The 19,912-nt window shown below is 38.5% G+C and overlaps 1 protein-coding gene across 17 annotated transcripts in view; it reads left to right on the top strand.

Moving 5' to 3' along the window:
• The window catches only part of MAGI1 (membrane associated guanylate kinase, WW and PDZ domain containing 1), a 578,678-nt gene that overhangs the window by 475,643 nt on the left and 83,123 nt on the right, over positions 1-19,912 (top strand). For 8 of the 17 annotated variants that reach the window (XM_031470689.2, XM_031470691.2, XM_010987364.3 and 5 more), the window contains exons 5-7: positions 5,766-5,967; positions 10,166-10,248; positions 14,685-14,723. In XM_031470689.2, the coding sequence (XP_031326549.1) occupies positions 5,766-5,967; positions 10,166-10,248; positions 14,685-14,723 (324 nt within the window). The remainder of the gene's footprint in view (positions 1-5,765; positions 5,968-10,165; positions 10,249-14,684; positions 14,724-19,912) is intronic. The other 9 variants (XM_031470690.2, XM_064496330.1, XM_064496337.1 and 6 more) reach the window with 2 other exon arrangements.

The following is a 19,912-nucleotide window of genomic DNA, read 5'->3' on the forward strand; positions in this document are numbered from 1 at the left end:
GGGAAGATTAAACTCTATTTTCCTCCTTGTGATAGTAAGTCCAATAGAATATTGAGGAAAAAGTTTGCATTAGTTGAATGCTTTCTACAGCCTGTAAGAGCCTCTCTGAGGCGTTCTCATTCGCTGAGTTAAGAAGCGTAAACTTTTTCAAGATGACAATTTAAAATAATTTTTGAGCGCTTATCATCATAACAGTGGCCCAAGCCTTCTGCAAGAAGCATTAGACACAGAAGGGGGAGACCTGTTTTGCTGCCCTTGCTTGGTCCTTGGTAGCCCGTCTTATGAACATAATATCTAACTTCCCTCATCTATAAAATGACTGATTAGGATTAAATCATGTCTGGGTGCCCACTTCCAGCTTTAAGAATTCAACTCCATGAGAATTTCCATTTTCTCAATTAGAATGGATTAGGCCAGTAGATGACCTTTAGTTGCACTATCTAGGAGAAATTTACCAGTTTTTACATATACATTTATCAAAAGCAGCTAGTTTCATCCACCTCAAAAAATATTTTATCCACATATACTAGTCCTCACTGAAATGAAAGCAGATGATGAAAAACAGCATTTCTTTTTTAAAAATAGCCAATATTTTAATGTCTTGGTTTTTCAGCAGATAAGAACAGTAAATCATGATATAACCCAAAATACAGGTGTGGGCACAGAGATAGAAAGACCTTGGGAGTAACATGCATTGAAACAGTTCTGCCAAGCCAACTGGATGGTCCCCAGGAAACTTCGTACCTTTATTTGTCCTCCATTAATTAAGTGTATTTCTTGGTACAACACAAAAATAGAGTAGGGGTGGTTGACTGTAGGTCTTGATACTTTTCCTATTTCTAGCTACTATCTATCTATGTCTACAGAAGCCAGACCTCAGAAAATCTAACCCCATAAAAGCTCTACTTGAAATCCATGGCATGAAAGAAAAATTTCTGGGCGCAGGTCATCATGGCTAAAGTCAGCCTGATTGTTAGTTTCTGCACAAAAAAAAAAGAAAGCCAAGTGGCACCTGATAGGATGTGCAGAGAGAGAATTGGTCTTGAGATATACTTGTGATGTGGCATCTTCAGTATGTAAGGGATATGTTAAGTAAATGCCTCCTCACTTATCAACCTATAGGTATGACAGCTGACAGCCTGTCATACCCTAACTCATATCAGTTATCTCAAGTAATTGACACTACCCGGTCTATGATACATGTATCAAACCAGCGATGTCAAAGCGTTTTGCACTCTGAACCACTTTAAGTCGCAGTTCACCAGCCACTCAGAGCAGAGAGTGGCAGTAGCATAACGAGATCCTGGCTCCTGGTTGGACTGATAAAGGCATGAGCATCAGAATCAAATGTAGTAATACTCTGGAGCTATTGTAAATGATATTTACCAGGAGATTTTTCATAACAAGCTGTTGCTACTATCTCAGCTGACTTGTGCTTCGGTCTTTTGAAGGGGCACAAAAATGCCTAAATCACATGCCTGCATAACCTGGGACTGTCTACCGGCAAAGAGCAAGAAACTTAAGGCCAGGAGCATCCTGGAGAGGTAGCTTCTCCTTCTGCCTTTCTGCAGCCAGTGATAGAGGCAGGGGCTGAGTCATGAGCAGGCATCCCAGATTCTCACCGTAGAACCTGAGTGTTGAGCACAAAGCAATAGGACAGTCTTCTATATATTACACCCAAATTAGGGGCCTAAAGGGACCCTGGAGAGAGAGCACTCTTTATGTGTATTTCATGAAGGTAGACTTACTGTTAGCCAAAAGCACACAGTTCTTTATACAAATAAATTTAAAACGTTTGTAAAAAAAAAATCTTTTGTTCATCATAGACAACTTGGAGAATATATAACAAACCACCACAACTGAAAAGGAGCTGAGTCACCCATTAACCACCTCTAAGTGACAGCAAGAATGTCATTGAATTGTGTTTCTAGACTTGTTTTCCCATCCGCCCCCCTTGTCGTTGAATATTAGGCTGCCGCTGCTTCTTTTTCATTAGTAAGCAATGATAGAACGTTGCTTCGGGATGTCAAGAGATAATGATATTACTCGAAGAGCTAATGTATCCCCAGTACGCTGTGGCAGGCACTTTGCTAAGCTCTGATGCCTATGCCGGGGAGGTCTAATAGCGTGTCCAGTATCTCACAGCCAGTGAGTGTCAGCGCCGTCATTTCAGCCCCAAAAAGTCTGACTCCAGGAGCTTTGTGGCTCTTCATCCACTGTGCTATTTATGTTTTAAATCAAGTTTATTGAGCTCAGAGGTTTTGACTGACTGTGTATACTGTGAGGGATGCACGTACATCTGTGTGATTTAATTGGGTTTTTATTTTTATTTATTTTTTAATGGAGGTACTGAGGACTGAACCCGGGATCTTGTTTGTGCATATTAGGCACGCACTCTACCACTGAGCTATATATACCGTCTAACCCTGTGTGATTTAAAATAAGCTCCAGAATGGATGTTTGACATGAGCTTATGTTCTCACAGTCACCTTCAAAAGCTCACTGACTTTGGCCATTGGTGTTTCCAGTAGCAGGTGCCCGTCCTGAGCACTGTCGAGTGCGCAAATGAGTGCCGGGCACTTTCACAGACACTTGGCATGTACTTGAATCATTCTGTTCTTGTGGCGTGTGCGTTATGCCCATTTTACAGATGAGACAGATGTTTCAAAGTCACACAGCTAGAAACAGGCAAACTCTGATTTGATCTCTGGTCTGATGTCAAATCCATCCTTTTTATGCCTATTTGTAACAAACTGGCAGCCTGAGGGGCAGCTCTGACCTGAAGACAAAAAATAATAATTACAACCTTGATGAAGAAGATGATGTTTCCTGTATGCTAAAAACTGTACTGTGTGCTTTACATAAACTATGTAATCCTCCCCACAACCTTATGAGGTAGGTACTGCTGTTGTCCCCATTTTACAGATAAGGAAACTAAGGCACATAGAGGTTGAGTGTGTTTCCCAAGTTAGTAAACAGTAAAGCCAGGACTCAAACTTAAGCAGTCTGGCTCCAGAGTCCGTCCATCCGTCCGTCCTTCCTTCCTTCCTTCCCCACACTGCTGTATTTTTTAAAGGAATTAAGATTGGAAAATTGGCACTTTTTGCATAAAAATAAAGATTTCCACCTTCTCTTGAAACATCAGAGATCTGGAAACACTGAGTCCACTTTTCTCTGGGATGCTCATTGCCTGGCACCAACTTCCCTGCTCTCTTCAGACAGGATGCATCCTCTCCAGCATCCTGGACACACATCATCTCAGGCCTGTCACCAGTGGGCATAGGAAATTGTACCCTGAGGTTACACCATACCCTGGCATGTTGCCAGCTGGGCAAAACCCTTCCTAGAAGCTGAAGGTTCTAGTGATTCTTTTTTTTTTTTTTTTTTTTTTTTTTTGAGGACCCTCTGTATCTCTACCCTCAAAGGGTAATTCTTGTACCTGAATCTCCATTGCCTGGGTCCCCTAAACATACACATTTTTGAATTATTCCAAATCTGTTCTCTGAAGTAGGGAGCCATAGCTGTAGTTTAACAAATTCTTCAGGTGTTTCTCATATACGCTGAAGTTTGACAAGTATACTTGCCAATAATATATCAGAAATAAATATGTGTTGGCTCGTAGAGAATGAAGAGTGAATCTTTTTACTCTTGCCAAGTTTTGAATTTGTTTTGTTATTGATTAGTAATTTCAAAATGTTTCTTCTGTGGTGGCCCGATTTTCTTTTTTTCCTTCAAACTTACAGTTGCCTCATTAATCTACACTCGTGGATACAAATTGTAAAAAGCAGCTCAATTGGTTTAAGCAGGAAGGGGATTTAGGGGATCAAGCAATTGAAGAAGCCAGGGGTACGTGAAGTCAGAGAAGCTCCTCAGGGGCATTAGATGACTTTCTCTGTGTGTCATCTCTGCTTTCCTCTGTGTGGGTTTAATTCACAGGCCAGTATTGTCAAGATTTGTCAAGATGGCACGTCCAACATGGAAATCTCTCAGCTGAGTGACTTCAGCATCAAGAGGCTACCTCTTAGTGGGGAGGATATAGTCAGTGGTAAAGTGCGTGCCTAGCATGCACAAGGTCCTGGGTTCAGTCCCTGGTACCTCCATTATATATGTATAAATTAATAAACCCTAATTACCCCCCAAAATTTTTTAACAAATTAAAATTATCTAAAAACTAAAAAGAGGCTCTTGCTTGATAGTCCCAGCAAACAATTCTATGCTGAAAATTCATTAGTTTGCCTTGGATCATGTGCCTAATCCAGTCATAATGACAAGAGTGATATGACTATGACTTGGGCCCACTGCATGAGCTGGGAGTGGGCTTAAGTCAGTCCCCACCTGGGCCACATGGACCTTGAATGGAGAGAGTGATTTCCAAATGGAGATCTGAGTGGTGGTACCAGAAGAAGAAGGGTTAGTTGCAGGGCAGGGAACGACCACAGCCAGTGGTCCTCAGTGGCCTTGGAGTTTTGGTGGAGGTGGTTGTTTAATAGGCTTGACATGTCCCCCATCCAACTTTTGGATTACCTTTATTCTCTTGTGTGTCATTGGGAGCTACTCATCAGAAAAAGATTTGAAAACAGCCTTTCATTATTCCTCAGTCTGCTTTGAGTAAATCACAAATGTCTGCAGGAGAATTACTGTGGGAGACAGAAAATGACTACATGCCCTCATTTTATGTTTTAAAGCCCCGTGGAGATTGACATTTAATATCATCAGCCTCTATAAAAATTCAAGCAGAATGTCAACAGTGCCACTTGTGAAGACTTTGATGACATCACCCCTTGATGTTTCTAGTTAATAAGAAGGCAGGGAGGCTCGTGTGCTGAGATCCTTCAAGACCCAAGTCAAATCAGTCCACCCACACAATACTGTTCTGGGGATAACTGTCTTGGTTTTCACAGGAATATTCTCCTCATTTTTCTGAAAGAGGCTTGAATCTGAGTCCCTGGTAGAGCTGTCTGTATATTCTAAACTTTTATAGACTTTTTAGCTTGATTTTTCAGTCTTTGATCTATGCCACCATGTACCAAAAATGTTTTAAATAATTTTACAAAATGGACAACAATGCCACTCTCTTGGTGTTTTCAGCATGGACTTTTATCTTTCCCCCAAATGTCCTCCGAGTCATGAAACTAAATGATACCTAAGGAATGAGAGATATTTGATGGCCTTCTTAGTTTAAGGGATTTGAGGGTTTGAGTCATGAGTGTGTTTCTTCTTTGACATTTCCAAGTTTGTGAGCAATGCATTATTTGAGCATATTTTTCTCTTTTTTCTTTTTGGTAAAATAAATTTGGTTCTTCATTTTGATGTTTTCAATAAACTTGCAGACATAGTAAACAATCTTATGGTTACTGGGGAAAGTGGGTGGGAAGGGATAAATTTGGGAGTTTCAGATTTGCAAATGTTAGCCACTCTATATAAAAATAGATTTTAAAACACCCGTTTCTTCTGTATAGCACAGGGAACTATGTTCAATATCTTGTAATAGCCTTTAATGAAAAAGAGTATGAAAAGAATATATGTATGTATATGCATGACTGGGACATTATGCTGTACACCAGAAACTGACATATTGTAACTGACTGTACTTCAATTGAAAAAAAAGAACTTTTATTTAAATAAAACAGAGTATAGTTGATATCCAGCAATTAGGAAAGGATGAAGGTTTTTAAGAATATATCTGCACACAGTAGTGAACTCCCCAGTTTGGGATATGATTAATGAATTTTTTCCTCTCTCTTTCTCTCCCTATGATTAAACAGCCGATTCTGGTGACCAAGAAGAGCACACTCTCCAAGAAACAACGCTCCTGCCTGTGAATAGTAGCATCATCGCTGCTCCCATCACGGACCCTTCTCAGAAATTCCCTCAGTACCTACCTCTTTCTGCAGAGGATAATTTAGGTCCTCTACCTGAAAACTGGGAGATGGCCTATACCGAAAATGGAGAAGTCTATTTTATAGAGTAAAGTACCATTTTTTTTCTACCTAAACCTCTCCCCTTCTCCCCATTTCCCTTCTTTCTTTAGCAGCTACAGATGTTAAGTTAAATCTGAAAGGATTGATCATGTGCTTTTGATATTATTCTCTTTTACAATTTAACACGCTTTATACAAAAAAGCAATTAACAGATCATCCTAATCATTGAATCTGGAGAGCTGGAGGAAGCATAAAATTAATAATTTCCCTAAAGAATCAGACAACTAAATTGTGGTGTATATATAAATTATGATGTAATATAGGAAGAATAGATCCAGCCGCTTAGAAGAAGTAAATCCCCTGCTTATTTTTCCTTAATTGGGTTGCAGTTTTCTTTTTTGAGTTTTAAGAATTCTTCATATATTCAAGATACAGTTCCTTTATTATATATGAGATTATAAATTTAAGTAAGACAGAGAAAGACAAATATCACATAATACCATTTCTGTGCAAAATCTAAAGAAAATGATACAAGTGAACTTATTTATAAAACAGAAATTGACTCACAGACATAGAAAAAAAATTTTTGGTTTCCATAGGAGAAAGCAGGGTGGTGGGGAGAGGGATAAATTAGGAGTTTGGGATTAGCAGACACACACCACTATATATAAAATAGATACTAACAACAAGGACCTACTGTCTAGCACAGGGAACTATATTCAAGACCTTGTAATAACCTATAATGGACAAAAGAATATATACATATATATATGTATAACTGAATCACTTAGCCATACATCTGAAACTAACACAACTATACTAACTTTATATACATATAAATTAACTATACTTCAGTTTAAAAAGTGGTTTAAAAAGACACACAAATATCTTTATAGAAAATCTTAAGAAATGTACAAAAAATTCTAGAATAAATGAGTTCAGCAAGATAAAAGATAAGTACACAAATGTCAATTGTATATCTATATACTAACAATGAACATACAACAAAATTCAAAATAAAATATAATTCATGGTTACTTCCCAAAAAAAACCTCCCTTAGGTATAAATTCAATGAAACACTTACAGGACTTTGTGTGCAGTAAACTACAAAATGGTGATGAAAAAAATCTCCAAATAAATGGAGACACATACTCTATTCATGGATTGAAAGACTGGGAATTGGTGTAGTAAAGATGCCAGTTCTTACATGTGTGTGCAGGTTTAATGGAAGTCCTGTCAAAATCTCAGTGAGGATTTTGTTGGTAGGGACAAGTTTATTCTGAAATTTATATAGAAAGGCAAAGGAACTAGAATAGGTAAAACAGTCTTGAAAAAGAAGAATAAAGTCACAGTCATCAGTCTACCCGATATCGAGACTTACTCCATAACCACAGTAAGAAAGGCTGTGTGATATATTGATGAAGAAATAGACACATGGATCAGTGAAAGCCTGAAACAGACCCACATATGTGTCCAACTGATTTTCAAGCAAGAATGCAAAAGTAATTCAATGCAATGAAGCGGTGCTGGAGCAAGTGTATAGTCAGAAGCAAATAAATTAACCTCAACCTAAACCTCACATCTTAGACAAAAAAATTAACTTGGAATAGATCATCATAGACAAGCGTTAAATGTCAAGTAATATAATTTTTAGAGGGAAAAAACCCTAGAAAACCTTTGAGGTCTAGTAATAGGCATGGAGTTCTTAGACTTGGCATCAAAGACATGATCCTAAAAGGAATAATTGATAAATTCACCTTCATTAAAATGAAAAACTTTTGCTTTGCAGAAGACTCTGGTAAGAAAATGAAAAGGCAAACTATAGACTGAGAGGAAATATTTGTAAACCCAATATGTGAAAATGGACTGGAATCTAGAATATATAAAATTTGCAAAGCTCAACAGTTAAAAAAAAAAAAAATCCAGTTAGAAAATGAACTAAAGACACGAACAGACATTTCACTGAAGAAGATATACAGGTGGCAAATAAGCATATGAAAAAACGTTCAACATCATTAGCCTTTAAGGAAATGCAAATTAAAACTACTAAGATACCACAGGTATGGCCTTTTAGGATGGCTAAAATAAAAATAATAATAATAATAACACTAAATGATGGTAAAGATGTAGAGAAACCCAGTCACTCATACATTGCTGGTAGATAAGTAAAATTGGGTGGTATTCTTGAAAACAGTTTGGCAATTTCTTAGACTAAACATGCAGTTACCAAATGACCGAACAATTGCACATTTGTCTACAGAAGTGAACATTTATATTCACAGAGAAGTCTGTATATAAATGATTATAGTAGATGTATTACAAATAACCAAAAATTGGAAGCAACCCAGATGTCCTTTAGTGATTAAACCGTAGTACATTCATGCCATGGAATACTACTCAGCAATAAAAAGAATTAATTATTGATATTTGCACCCATCTCTATGAGAATTATGCTGAATGAAAAATGCAAATCCCCAAAGATTACACCCTATATGATCCCATTTATATAACATTTTTATAACATTTATGTAATTTTATTTTATAACATTTGGTGAACAGTTGAGTAGTCACCACGGATTAAAAATGAGTGCTGTAGAGAGGGATTAGAAAGGAACCAGATGTGGCTTAAAAGGGCAACAAGAGAGATCCTTGTGATAATGGCAGTGTTTTGTTGTGTTGACCGTATGGGTTTCAGTATTGTGGTTATGACGTACTGCAGTTTTCAAGATGTTACCCCTGGTGGTGTCTGGGAAAGGGGAATGTGAGATCTCTCTGTGACCGTTCTTATAACTGCATGTGAATCTATAATTATATTAAAATTAAAAAGTGTTTTATAAAAAATTCACACATAATCTTCCCTCCCACCAGTGACCATTTTTACAGTCTTACTGTGTAGGAATAGTGCAGACCGTGGGTTCTAGTGTGGAACTCCCTGAATTTGATTTCACTTGTGCTGTGTATCAACAGAGCATCCTTGGGCAGGTTTTTTCATGTCTTTGTCCTCAGTTTTCTCATGCGGAAAATGGGGAGTAATCATTTTAATACGAATAATACTCCTCTCATAGGGTTCTTGTAAGGATTAAATACATTTTGCCTTATGTGTAAATGTCAAAACAGATTATGATAGTTTTAGGTGGACAAGTAAGTAGGTTTGATGATGATAGTTGTAACGATAGTACCTTTCATTTGTTTTTTCTTCTTTTAACCCAGTTGAGATAATGTCCGCATACATTTGCGCATTCTGTTTTTCATTTAAGCTTCAGTTTTTTCCAACAATTCATAAGATTTGAATCAAAAACAAAAAAAAAAAGACTTTTTTTTCGGCTTATTTACAACTTAAACTTCAGACTTCCAAAAAAATTTGAGGTTACTACCTAAACTTAAAAATTTTTTTTTAAATTTTTTTTTCGCTTCTGGTTTGCAGCTTGAAGTATTGGACTTGTAGATCTTTGCTTCTCTTATTTAGTTTGCAAAGAATGGACTCATAGTTCTGCTCAAGCAGACCTTTGTCCTAGATCTGCATTAGATCACTCGTGATGTTTGTACCATGTTTGAAGGGCAACCGTCAGTGTCTGTTGAAACACTTTGTCTGGAGGTGGGCTAGACCCTCCAGAAGGAAGTGGGGTGGCACGTCAGCTTCTCCAAGCTTCTCCGTGGCTTAGGTGCTATTTGTGAAGGTAACATTGGGTTGCCTTAACTGTGTCGGAAGCATAATTTAAGATGCTGTGATTAATGATATGTCTTGGCATCTCCGAGCCACTGGCGTGAACTGAGATAGTTTCACACAATCGTGGGAGTTCTTATGTAATATAATGAGTCAAATAGCAGAATTCTTTGTGAATCCCAGCACCCAAGATTTAAGTCATCGACAAACTTAAAATAAATTGGAATTTGGTCTTTGCCAAATGTAAAGACTAAAATAAGCCTCAATGAGAGTAGATAGCATAGATAAGGGGTGTGATTGGGAGCTCATTTGTCAAAAATAAAACTGGTCTTAAAATTTTAAGCTCTTCATATGGGATGTTTATGTCTTAGGTAAGAACAAAGCCTGCCTAAGGTCCCTCCCAAGGCATTTTATAATTCCAAACTGGAGCTTTCTTCTGCCCTGGGTTTGCTGTTGGAAAGTATCATTGCTTTGATTGAAGACTGAATGTTCAAGACTGTGTAAATCTGTCATTGAGCTTTTTTCCTTTCTATTTTAATCTTTTCAAACATATTTCTTATTTCTGTTTCTGGATTTCAGCCATAACACAAAAACAACATCTTGGTTAGACCCTCGGTGCCTGAACAAGCAGCAGAAGCCTCTGGAAGAATGTGAAGATGATGGTAAGGGGCTAGGAAGGTCTGGGTTTAAGTGAGCTGGGGGCGTGTTCACACATGCAGACTTTAAAGAGTTGTAGCCAGGTCAGCCGGGTTTTAACAGTGAGCTTTCAAAAGCTAGTTCCGTTTCTAGTAAATGCACTGTGGTTTCCAAAAGCAAGAGGGAAATGCATAAAAGAGTTTAAAAAAATGATTTGTTTAAACATAAAGGCATGCTAAATTCTCCATTAGAAACAGGGCTTCAGTCCTGTCAGGAACTATTCAGATGAAGGTGCAGCCTCTCTGCCTTCAGGAACTTGGAGAAAACTCTAGAAAGCCTCTAGGAATTTAGAAACCAAAGATGTTCTGATCACTTAGACCTATTGGACCCTGATCCTATAATCTGATAGTCTTAGAGAAAAAAAATCAGGCCCTTTTCTTGAACTCTCCATGTTCCCTTTTATTTCCCCATTTTTAGCATAAAGAAAGCAAATCTCGCTTTGTTTAGAAATATTTGTGTATGTGTCCTAAATATCTGAAAGCATATTCTTCCACAGAAGAGACTGAGGTGTTACCCTTAGCCCCACTCTGCCTGTTAATTAAAAACAAACAAACAAAAAAATCAACTGGCTATAAGAGTTACTATTAAAACATTTATCTCAAGGCTTTGGAATTTCTATTTACTTTTACAAAATGAAAAAAAAAAAATTAAGATAGAACAAATGTGTTCCCTTTGAGTCTTCGCTAAGTTCTACCAAAACTGCTTTTTGACGTGGACAAATTAAAAGGGAAATGGCTTGCTTAGCTGCTTATTATTCATTCCTGGCATTTAAATTAATAGTATAATTTTTTAAACATTTTTTTATTGAGTTATAGTCCTTTTACAATGTTGTGTCAAATTCCAGTGTAGAGCACAATTTTTCAGTTATGCATGAACATACATATATTCATTGTCACATTTTTTTAGTAGTATAATTATTGAATACACATTTTACTATGAGATAGTGAAACTTTATTCATTCATCCTTGAGGGCAGAATTGTTGTGTGTATAAACTGGAGGTTTGTTTGAAAATGTAAGCCAGTAAAACAGTATCCTGTCATAGCCTCCTACTTCAGATCCTTCTGTTACACATGGCTTGCGGGTTACGTGAAATGAACATAGAATTGCGTGTTCATGTTTATCTGAGTGACTTCAGGTGGAGATACAAATCCTTCTGACTGAGGAGGGACGACTGAGAGGCTTGTTTTATTTTGGTTGCTTACTCCTGAAGAGGAAATGATCCAGGCATGGGCAGCTACATTATTTTGCATGCTTAAGGGATAATGGCCATCCTGAGTCTTCACATATTCTATTTAATGTATAATACATTCGTGACCAGTTTTCAAAGATCTGAACATAAAATACATCTAGCCATAAAACTTCTCAGAATAATCTTTATTTGATGCATGGTAATTTTGAAGCCATTTTGGGCACTCTTAATACCATCAGATCTTCAATGTCAGTATCCATTATAATTAAACTGGGAATGTATAAAAAATGCCTGTTAATATAATTTTGTAGATAATAGAAGACTTCAATAGCTTTTACTGAGAAAAATGGAGTAAAAATATTGAGTAGAATTACTGAACGTTTTTGTTACCAAGTCTAGTTAATTTTTAATTCTTAGAATTCATATCATTGGTTTTAATGTTATTTCCTTTGGAACAAGTGTGTATTCATACCAAAAGCAGTTCATTTAGTAATTATGCCCTCACCATTAGAATTCACGTCGTCTTTTTCTAGTAGAAACCATATTATGTCTGTGTGCTTGCATACACCAGTGGTATAAATATATAACCAGATTATTCCAGTATGGCAGGTATTCGTTCCCATACTTGTATTTTTCTCTTGCCACTCACCACAAAGCTGCCTTGACAACATGTTGTTTACATTATACACAAAGAAGAATTACATTGTTGGTCACAGTATTTTTCCTGTGTTTCTTTGTACCCTCTGTAGGTTTTATTCATTTCGAATGTAACAGTATAGCATCACATTTATTGTAAAAATTTTAGATTTTCTTTTTCCTATCTCACAAAAGCCAGAAACTAGTTTGGAATTTTGATCTTCAGTGTATCACGTGTGTTGTCATTTCTGTGTTATCTAGTAGTTCAGTTAGAAGCCTTCAATCTTGCCTTTGAGTTCCAGGCCAATATTTTAATCTTTAATAACACTGTTTGTCTCAAAGAAACTTTAAACTCATTCTGATTAAAACCCAACTAATGATTTTTCATCCCGTCCCAAAATCTGGTCTTCTGAAAGTGTTCCCTCTCTCAGTTGAAGTTAAATTCATGCATTCTTAAGAGTTCTCCTTGACCTTTTACATCCTTAACACCGGTTTCTAACCCATGTCCTACCAGCTGAGTTCTGTGTGCTTCCCAAGTGTCTCTGGAATCCGTTCTCCATTTTCTTCACCATCTCTTCCATCCTAGTGAAGGTCATGCTCACCTTCCATCTGGACTCTTGAGCCCACTCTCCGTCTTGCACTGTGCTCAGAGCAGTCGTATAGAATGTGACCTTGTCATCACTGACTACCCCCATCAAGTCCTGTTGATGGCTCTCTGGGCTGCTCAGTAAATGCCAAGTTCCCAACTTGCCTCTCCAAGCGCCATATGGTTCAGCCCCTCAGCTTGTTTGACTCTTGTTCCATCCTATGCTCAGCCCTTCACCCCACCAGTCCTCATCACGTTCCTGCTCCAGGACAGTTAGATGTGCAGTTCTCTTCTTAGAATATTCTTAACACCCCACAAATATTTCCTATTGAATGCCTTCTATGTCAAGTGCATTCTAGAAATTTCAGATGTATCAGTGAACACAATAAACCAAAAGCCCTGCTCTCAGAGAGCTTAAATTCTATCATTTTTCACTTTTAACTCTTTTCATTAAATTTTGCCTATCCTTCAGGGTACAGCTCAGGGACTCTTTCCTTGACCTTGCCCCCAGCTATGATTAGATCATTCTATTACGTATCATAACTCCAGAGAACTTATCGAAGTTTTAATTTAATTTTTATTTATGTGAGCTTTGGCTGTGTCTCCTTGTCCAGAAGGATAGAGACGTGCCTGCTTGTGCTCATTTTGATGTCTCTGTCACCTGGCATGGTGACTGGCACATACTAGGTCTCATTAAAGAATTACTGAGGAAGAGCGGTGGGTATAGCTCAGGGGTAGAGCATGTGCTTAGCATGCACAAGGTCCTGGGTTCAATCCCTAGCACCTCCATTAAAAAAGTAATAATAAATGAATAAATAAATACATGTAATTATCTCCTCTCCCTCCTCCAAAAAGAATTACTAAGGAAATGCATGAGTGCTCCCAAAGACATTGTTAAGTCATGTCCAAATGGGCTTTTTCATGAAAGATTTTATATAAATCAGATTCCCTTTTTAAGAAACAAGCTGGTGTCGAACCTTATTATTGGTAATTGGATAGTTTGTAAATCAAGAGTTTACAAGCTGTGCAGAGCCAGGTTGGTCATGAAAGTCAGTAATCCATTCATTCATTCATTCATCCATTTGAGAAGCATTTGAGACTTGTCATGTATCAAACACTACAGCAGGTGTTGCAGTAGTGGAAACAGGCTCGATCCCTGTGTTTGTGGACCTCCCACCTGCTGTGTAGCTGGAGTGACCATGTAGGAGATGACTCATTATGTGCTGTCCTGTGTTCTCTTCTCAGTTATAATAAAATGTACTGACAGCAAGCAAAGGTCAAGAATGGAAAGGGTCTCGACTTGTTTTGCTCACCGAAGTTACTGAGAACATTTTCATTCTAGTACCTCTGAGCCATTTGACTTAGAAATCTTCCACAAAGTAAACTCTGCCTCCCAGTAGTCCTCCCAGGGCAGCCTTTAGGGCTCACTTTCCTGATGTACATCATCGTGACGTAGTTCATTTCTCTAACTCCTTTTGAATGCCATGGAAATGGAGCTCACCTTAGAGTCTGCATCCTCGATTTGACCTCACCTTCCGTTTTTCAGGCAGCAGTGTTACTTATAAGTTAAGTAATGTGAGGATAATTGCCTCGCTGATCAGAAGATAATTAAAGGATTAAAAGGGCTAGTAGTGAAAAGTCTAACAGCTTTCTTTGCTCGAAATAAGGTCTGTAGGAAGTGACTTCCCACGTAAGAACAGTGAAACCGCCAAGGTATTTGTCATCCTTTACAACCAATCAAACCCTACTTTGACATGCAAGGAAATGAGCCATGTAATTATGTTGCCAATATCAGCTCTTAGCGTTTTGTGATTTACACTGAGGTCTCTCGTTGACTAGCCAAGCCAATGAAAAAAGCCACAGTGCAGGTAAGGACAAAATTAAATGATGTGTTTGCTGCTGTTTTTCTGGAGGGATGTTTCTTTCTTGGTGCTGGTGTCTGAATTTTTCTTTCTCTCTTTTCTGTCTCATTCCTGCTATTCCTTTGGAGAAGAAGGGATCCATACCGAGGAGCTGGACAGTGAACTAGGTAAACCCTCCCAGCCTGCATGACTTGCCCTGGATGCTTTTGTCCCCAGTGAATTGCTTAATCCCTCCGTTTCTTTAGTTTGCACTTCTCCAATTATGATTTTCATTCCAGCTCATCCACCAAAGGGCAACCCTACAACCCATGGGTCTGACAGCAGACATCACGCAGAGTTGTAATAAATTGTGTCTACAAAGAAAAAGTCTAAGGGAATTGGGACTTGAATGAGAGTTAGCACATCGATGTTAGGGACTCTCGTAAATTGAGGATTAAGAAAAAACTGAGTGGGGTAGGTGTTTGCTGTGTCCCTTGAACGCTCCTGTAATCTGTCTCGGTCTCATTTCTTTATTTATTTGGTGTGGGTGGCTTTCTCCATGGGGAATACAGAAAAGCAAAACAAACAAGCAAAAATTCACCAGACTAATTTAAAGATCTTAGTGGGAGTAACAGCGATACAACAGTTTGCTGATTAACTGAATGGTTACTGAGTCTTAGTGTTACATTGTGATTCAGTCACAGACTACATGTTGACTTTGCAACTGTAGTGAATGACTGAAAAACCGGATGCTGAGTTTATATGTGTCATTTTCCTTAGAGCGTGTATATCGATGTAAATCAGGTCTCGACTACTCCAAGCTCTCGCCATTCCGAAAGAATTTCCATTAGCAGATAATGCCAGACTCTTTTATCTTGGCTGTTGGAACGTACTGAATTATGTTCCCTGCTAAGTTAAATGTTTTATGTTTAGCTTTGAACAATATTAAAATTAGTTTGCATTCCATCTGATGCATCTACAGAAGGTTAGATGGGAAAGCCCAAGATTCAGCTAAATTGCACATGAAAGCCTTGGCTGATTGAAAATTGACCATAGAATATTTTTTTAAATAGAAGATGGTTTAACGTTAATATGAATGGAACTGTCTGGGGATAATTGAATCAGACTAGCAGTTTTGAGATTGCCTTAAGAACTGAGAATATAAATATTTAATACTGATTATTGTTTCTGTGCAGTTTGATTTGTCTGAATTATCTAGATAAAGATAATCAATCGTGGTTGGCTAGAGTTAGGATATAATAGAATTTGGTTCTGTTTTTCTTATTGTTTGGAACATACCCCATTGTAATTGGCGGATAGACCAGCAGAGGTCGATAACTACTGAAAAGATCTATTTTTCAAGACATTTTAATTAGTTGTCCTTGTGGTCTTTGTGGTAGGAATGACTTGAGATTCAGCCCGTGTAATAGAACAATATGAAATTAATTTTGTAAAAAAAAAGAAAAAAGTATAAATCCAGTGATAATGTATAATTTAAAAAGACAGAACTAGATTTTCCAGATGCAAGATGAGTGCCTTGATTATTAGTGGAACCAATTTAAAGCACTCTGGCTACCTGACTCCTGTGTGTGAGTGACCCCCACCGTGTGCGGGTGGTTGGTGAGATAACACTGCTGTGTATAGGGGCACAGCCTTATTTCTTTCTATGGAAGTTCAGTGTTGAAAATTTTAGGAAAGAATCAACTGTACCCTTTTTTCTTATGTAACTGTACCATTGTGGACACTTTCCTATGCTATTAAAGACTCTAAAAAGTAACTTTTACTGGCTGCATAATATCCCTTGTCACAGTCATAGCCACCATTCTGGGGGATGGTTTGGTGAAGTGGGAGCTGTCTCTGGGGTCAGGGCAGGCTGCCTGGCTTCATATCTGGGCTCCCCCACCTACTGGCTCTGTGACTTTGGGCAAATCACTCACCTTCTCTGAGCTTCCCTTTCCTTATCTGTCAAGAGGGGCTGGAAGAGGAGCTGCCGTGGTGCTTGAAAGGAGATTTAATGAGAGTGTGTCTTAATATTTATCCCTGTGATCAGGACAGATGTTGTGTTTGCCAGTTGTCTTATTTATTAACTGTCTCTTGTTGGGCTTCTCAGTAATTCCTATGGTTCTTTTTGCCTTTAATGTGGAACCAGAGAGGAACATGGATACTATAGAAATGGCCCAAATGTGTCCTGGGTAAAGAGTGGTACACACACACACACACACACAGTTTTTTGTTGCATTCACTCCACATTCTTTTGACAAGTTCACTGCCCATTTTCTTAATAAGAGGATCCTAACTTCACACAATAGCAACTGTCAGGTTTTCAGTGAACAATACATTTCCAGATGTGACAAGGAAAGCCTCTCTGTAATCTGCCTCCACGAGGCGGGGGCACTGGGCGTGGGTGTTGGACAGAGATCATTTGATTACAGAGTTGTCATTTCCGAACTCTGTTGTTGTGCCGGGTCCGAAGCTCCATTATGCATTTTTGATTTGTAGAATTTATCACCTCATTGGCAGATACCTCCCCAGAATTGAAAAGCCCTTGAAGAACCATCTTTTCGAATTACCGGGAGTTCACGTGCTGCCACCAACTAGGAGAGGCAGAGACAGGGAAATGGGGTCCCCTCCCCTCTCAATCAAAACTAAGTCACAGCTTTGAAATTTGTCTCTGATTGTGAAGGTGGCTTTCAGTCTCTGTGCCTGTAAAGCTCTTGTGAAAAAAGATACTGGAACATCCGACTGCTCCATATTTGCTTCCGTGGTGGCGATCAGTACAGCATGAGATTTTTAGTGGCAGGGACAGCAAACTAGCAGGCCACGTGTATCTGTCCTCTTCCTTTTGAGCTTTCCTAGAACATGCCATGAGTTGAGCCTAGGTGCCAGGTACCATGTAAAGTGCTTTACAAACATCCTTATTTAATCTGCAGTCTACTTTGGAGGTAACCAGGAGAAAGATGTCGTTTCAAGATGTTAAGTAACTAGTCCAACACCAGACTGATAAACCCATAGAGCTGAGGTTCAGACCAAGATCTGGACAAGCCCAAAAGGTTCTTAGCCACCTGAAATCTGGGTGACAGCTTGTACAGTCTGGCCTGCTGTCTGACAGGTGCGGTTCTCCAAGGATCTTCAGAGCACTTCAGAAAAAATACGGTAATGTCATCATTTTCTGGGCTTCAGTATTTTCTGCCATTTTCTTTCTTTTTTTTTTTTTTTTTAGAACCAAATGGCCAATTGGAAGACAAACATCTTCCTTTTTTAAATCGATGACCCATTTCTATTTTAAGCTTTAGGAGACTAATTCCTGTTATTAAGTTAATCACCACATTGGAAGTGAGAAATCTATCTTTTCAATTTCAAATGAGTTTTAGCTTGAAAAACTGGAACATTTCTGGAGTTTGTTAGTCTGTCCCAGAAGATGTGTTTCAAATACACAAATGTCCAGAAATACCAGTTGACAGGCCCCAAGTCTCATCTCTAGAACATAAGTTATTGAGTAGGTTACAGGACAATGTCAGAGGTGGCTTCTTTTCTTGTACACTCCTCAGGCCACCATCAGACCACTTACTGTGTGCTGTTTGAGTCGTCTGCTCAGACGGTGCACTTGTAATTATCTTTGTGTCCCCGGTGCCTAGCATGCCCTCTGGCAGACAGTAGGCACTCAATAAATGTTTGACAAACTAATAATGGAGTGAATTGAATTCTTAATATTTTTCCTATTTTACCTAAAAATAACCAGGCAGGCCCTGTATTAGGACTGCAAATTTTGGTAAGAGGTTTTCATTCATTAAACGTGATGTAGCACCCCCCCCAACACACACACCCATCCACTCTTCTGCCCCATGCCAGCGCAAACATGTGCCAGGGCACCGATTCACATTTTCTCTAATCTTCGATTTCCCAACTCTTTGGAAATATTTTCCCGGGTCTTTTTCATTTAAATGGTAATTTCCAGCTTTGTAAGGGGAAACCATTTCCCAGGCATTTGATTTGCATCAATCCACAAGTCTCTGCGTATAAAAGTGCCAAGTTGTGTCAACATCTGCGCATTGGACCTGCCTTGCATTTGAGTAGCTTATATCTCCCAGAATTCAAAAACTTCTTTAAAACCTGCTGTTTTTTTTTCTTTTTTTAAAGAAAATTGGAAGAAAGAGGGGGAAACCTGTCTCTTTGTTTGCAAACAAATAACATGTGGAGCAAAACCCATGAAATTAATGCCTTTTGGTGTGCAGCCAAATCTGAACAGAACATAAACTTTGAGTAATAGCCTGCGTGTGTTTTTTTTGTGCACGCGCGTGGCTCCATTTCAGCAGGGAACTCTCTGTGGCTTATGGAGGCCCTGTGCCCTGATGAAAAGGTCACTGTTTGAAAATAGTGACCACATGATTCATTGAATTTTTTTAAATCTCATTTTTCAAAAGAAGCGCTATTTCAGGTGTTTGTAGTATTTTATTCAAGTCAGTTTTTTTTTTTTAATTGCAGTATAGTCATTTACAATGTGTCAGTTTCTGGTGTTCAACATAATGTTTCAGTCATACATGTACATACATAGTGATCAAGTCAGTCTCGATAGCTACTTCTAGGAATCAGGCTTCGCTTTGGAGGACATTGTTAACACAGGCTCAGCTTAACTATGTGTCTATCAGGGTGGCTTTGAAATTCAGTTAAAAATGGCTGCTCTGCCTGAAGAATTATTTGGTGACACAAAACGTGTGGTAGGTGTTTCTTTTGCCATGTCAAATTATCTGGTGCAGTGTGCTTTTTCACATTAGATTATTGTTAGAACAGAACTGACTGTTACCCAGTTAATAAAGTGGCAACCTTTGATAGGAAACCTCATGAAGGAACATTCGATCTTAGAGCACAGTTGAGTTTTCGGAAGGGCACCTAGATCCCCCAAAGGACTAAAATCAACCCCCCCAGGTCATGAATTCCTGGGGGGGCAGCACCTGTGTTTCTGCTTTCAGAGGCTCAGTCCAGGTAAAGAGGGCCTGTCCGGATGTGGCAGTTGAGTGATGGATGTGCGCGATTCAAAAACTCAACTCCATGTGGGCATTTTTATTTACTCAGTAGCATTTTAATTAGGAACAAGGAGAAAATAAGATGCAAAGTTTAATTTATTCCGGGGAGAGCAAAAATGGTATTGAATTGAAAATGAAAGGAGCATTCATTTTCATCCATTTTTGCTTGGGTGGTAAGGTAGTCTAGACATAAAATGAGAAAACTGCAAATATTTAAGATCAGAACGAGGCATTCCAGGCAAAATTTAACTATATTTCCATTAGAATCTAATTTAGTAGTCGATTTAGAATGAAGGCACCTGGGACTGCATTTTATTCAGTTTCATTTGCTCATGTGAAGTATCCGTAAAACATTG

Source organism: Camelus dromedarius, chromosome 17 (genome assembly GCF_036321535.1).
Source record: "Camelus dromedarius isolate mCamDro1 chromosome 17, mCamDro1.pat, whole genome shotgun sequence".
In the NCBI taxonomy this organism is placed as follows: Eukaryota; Metazoa; Chordata; class Mammalia; order Artiodactyla; family Camelidae; genus Camelus; species Camelus dromedarius.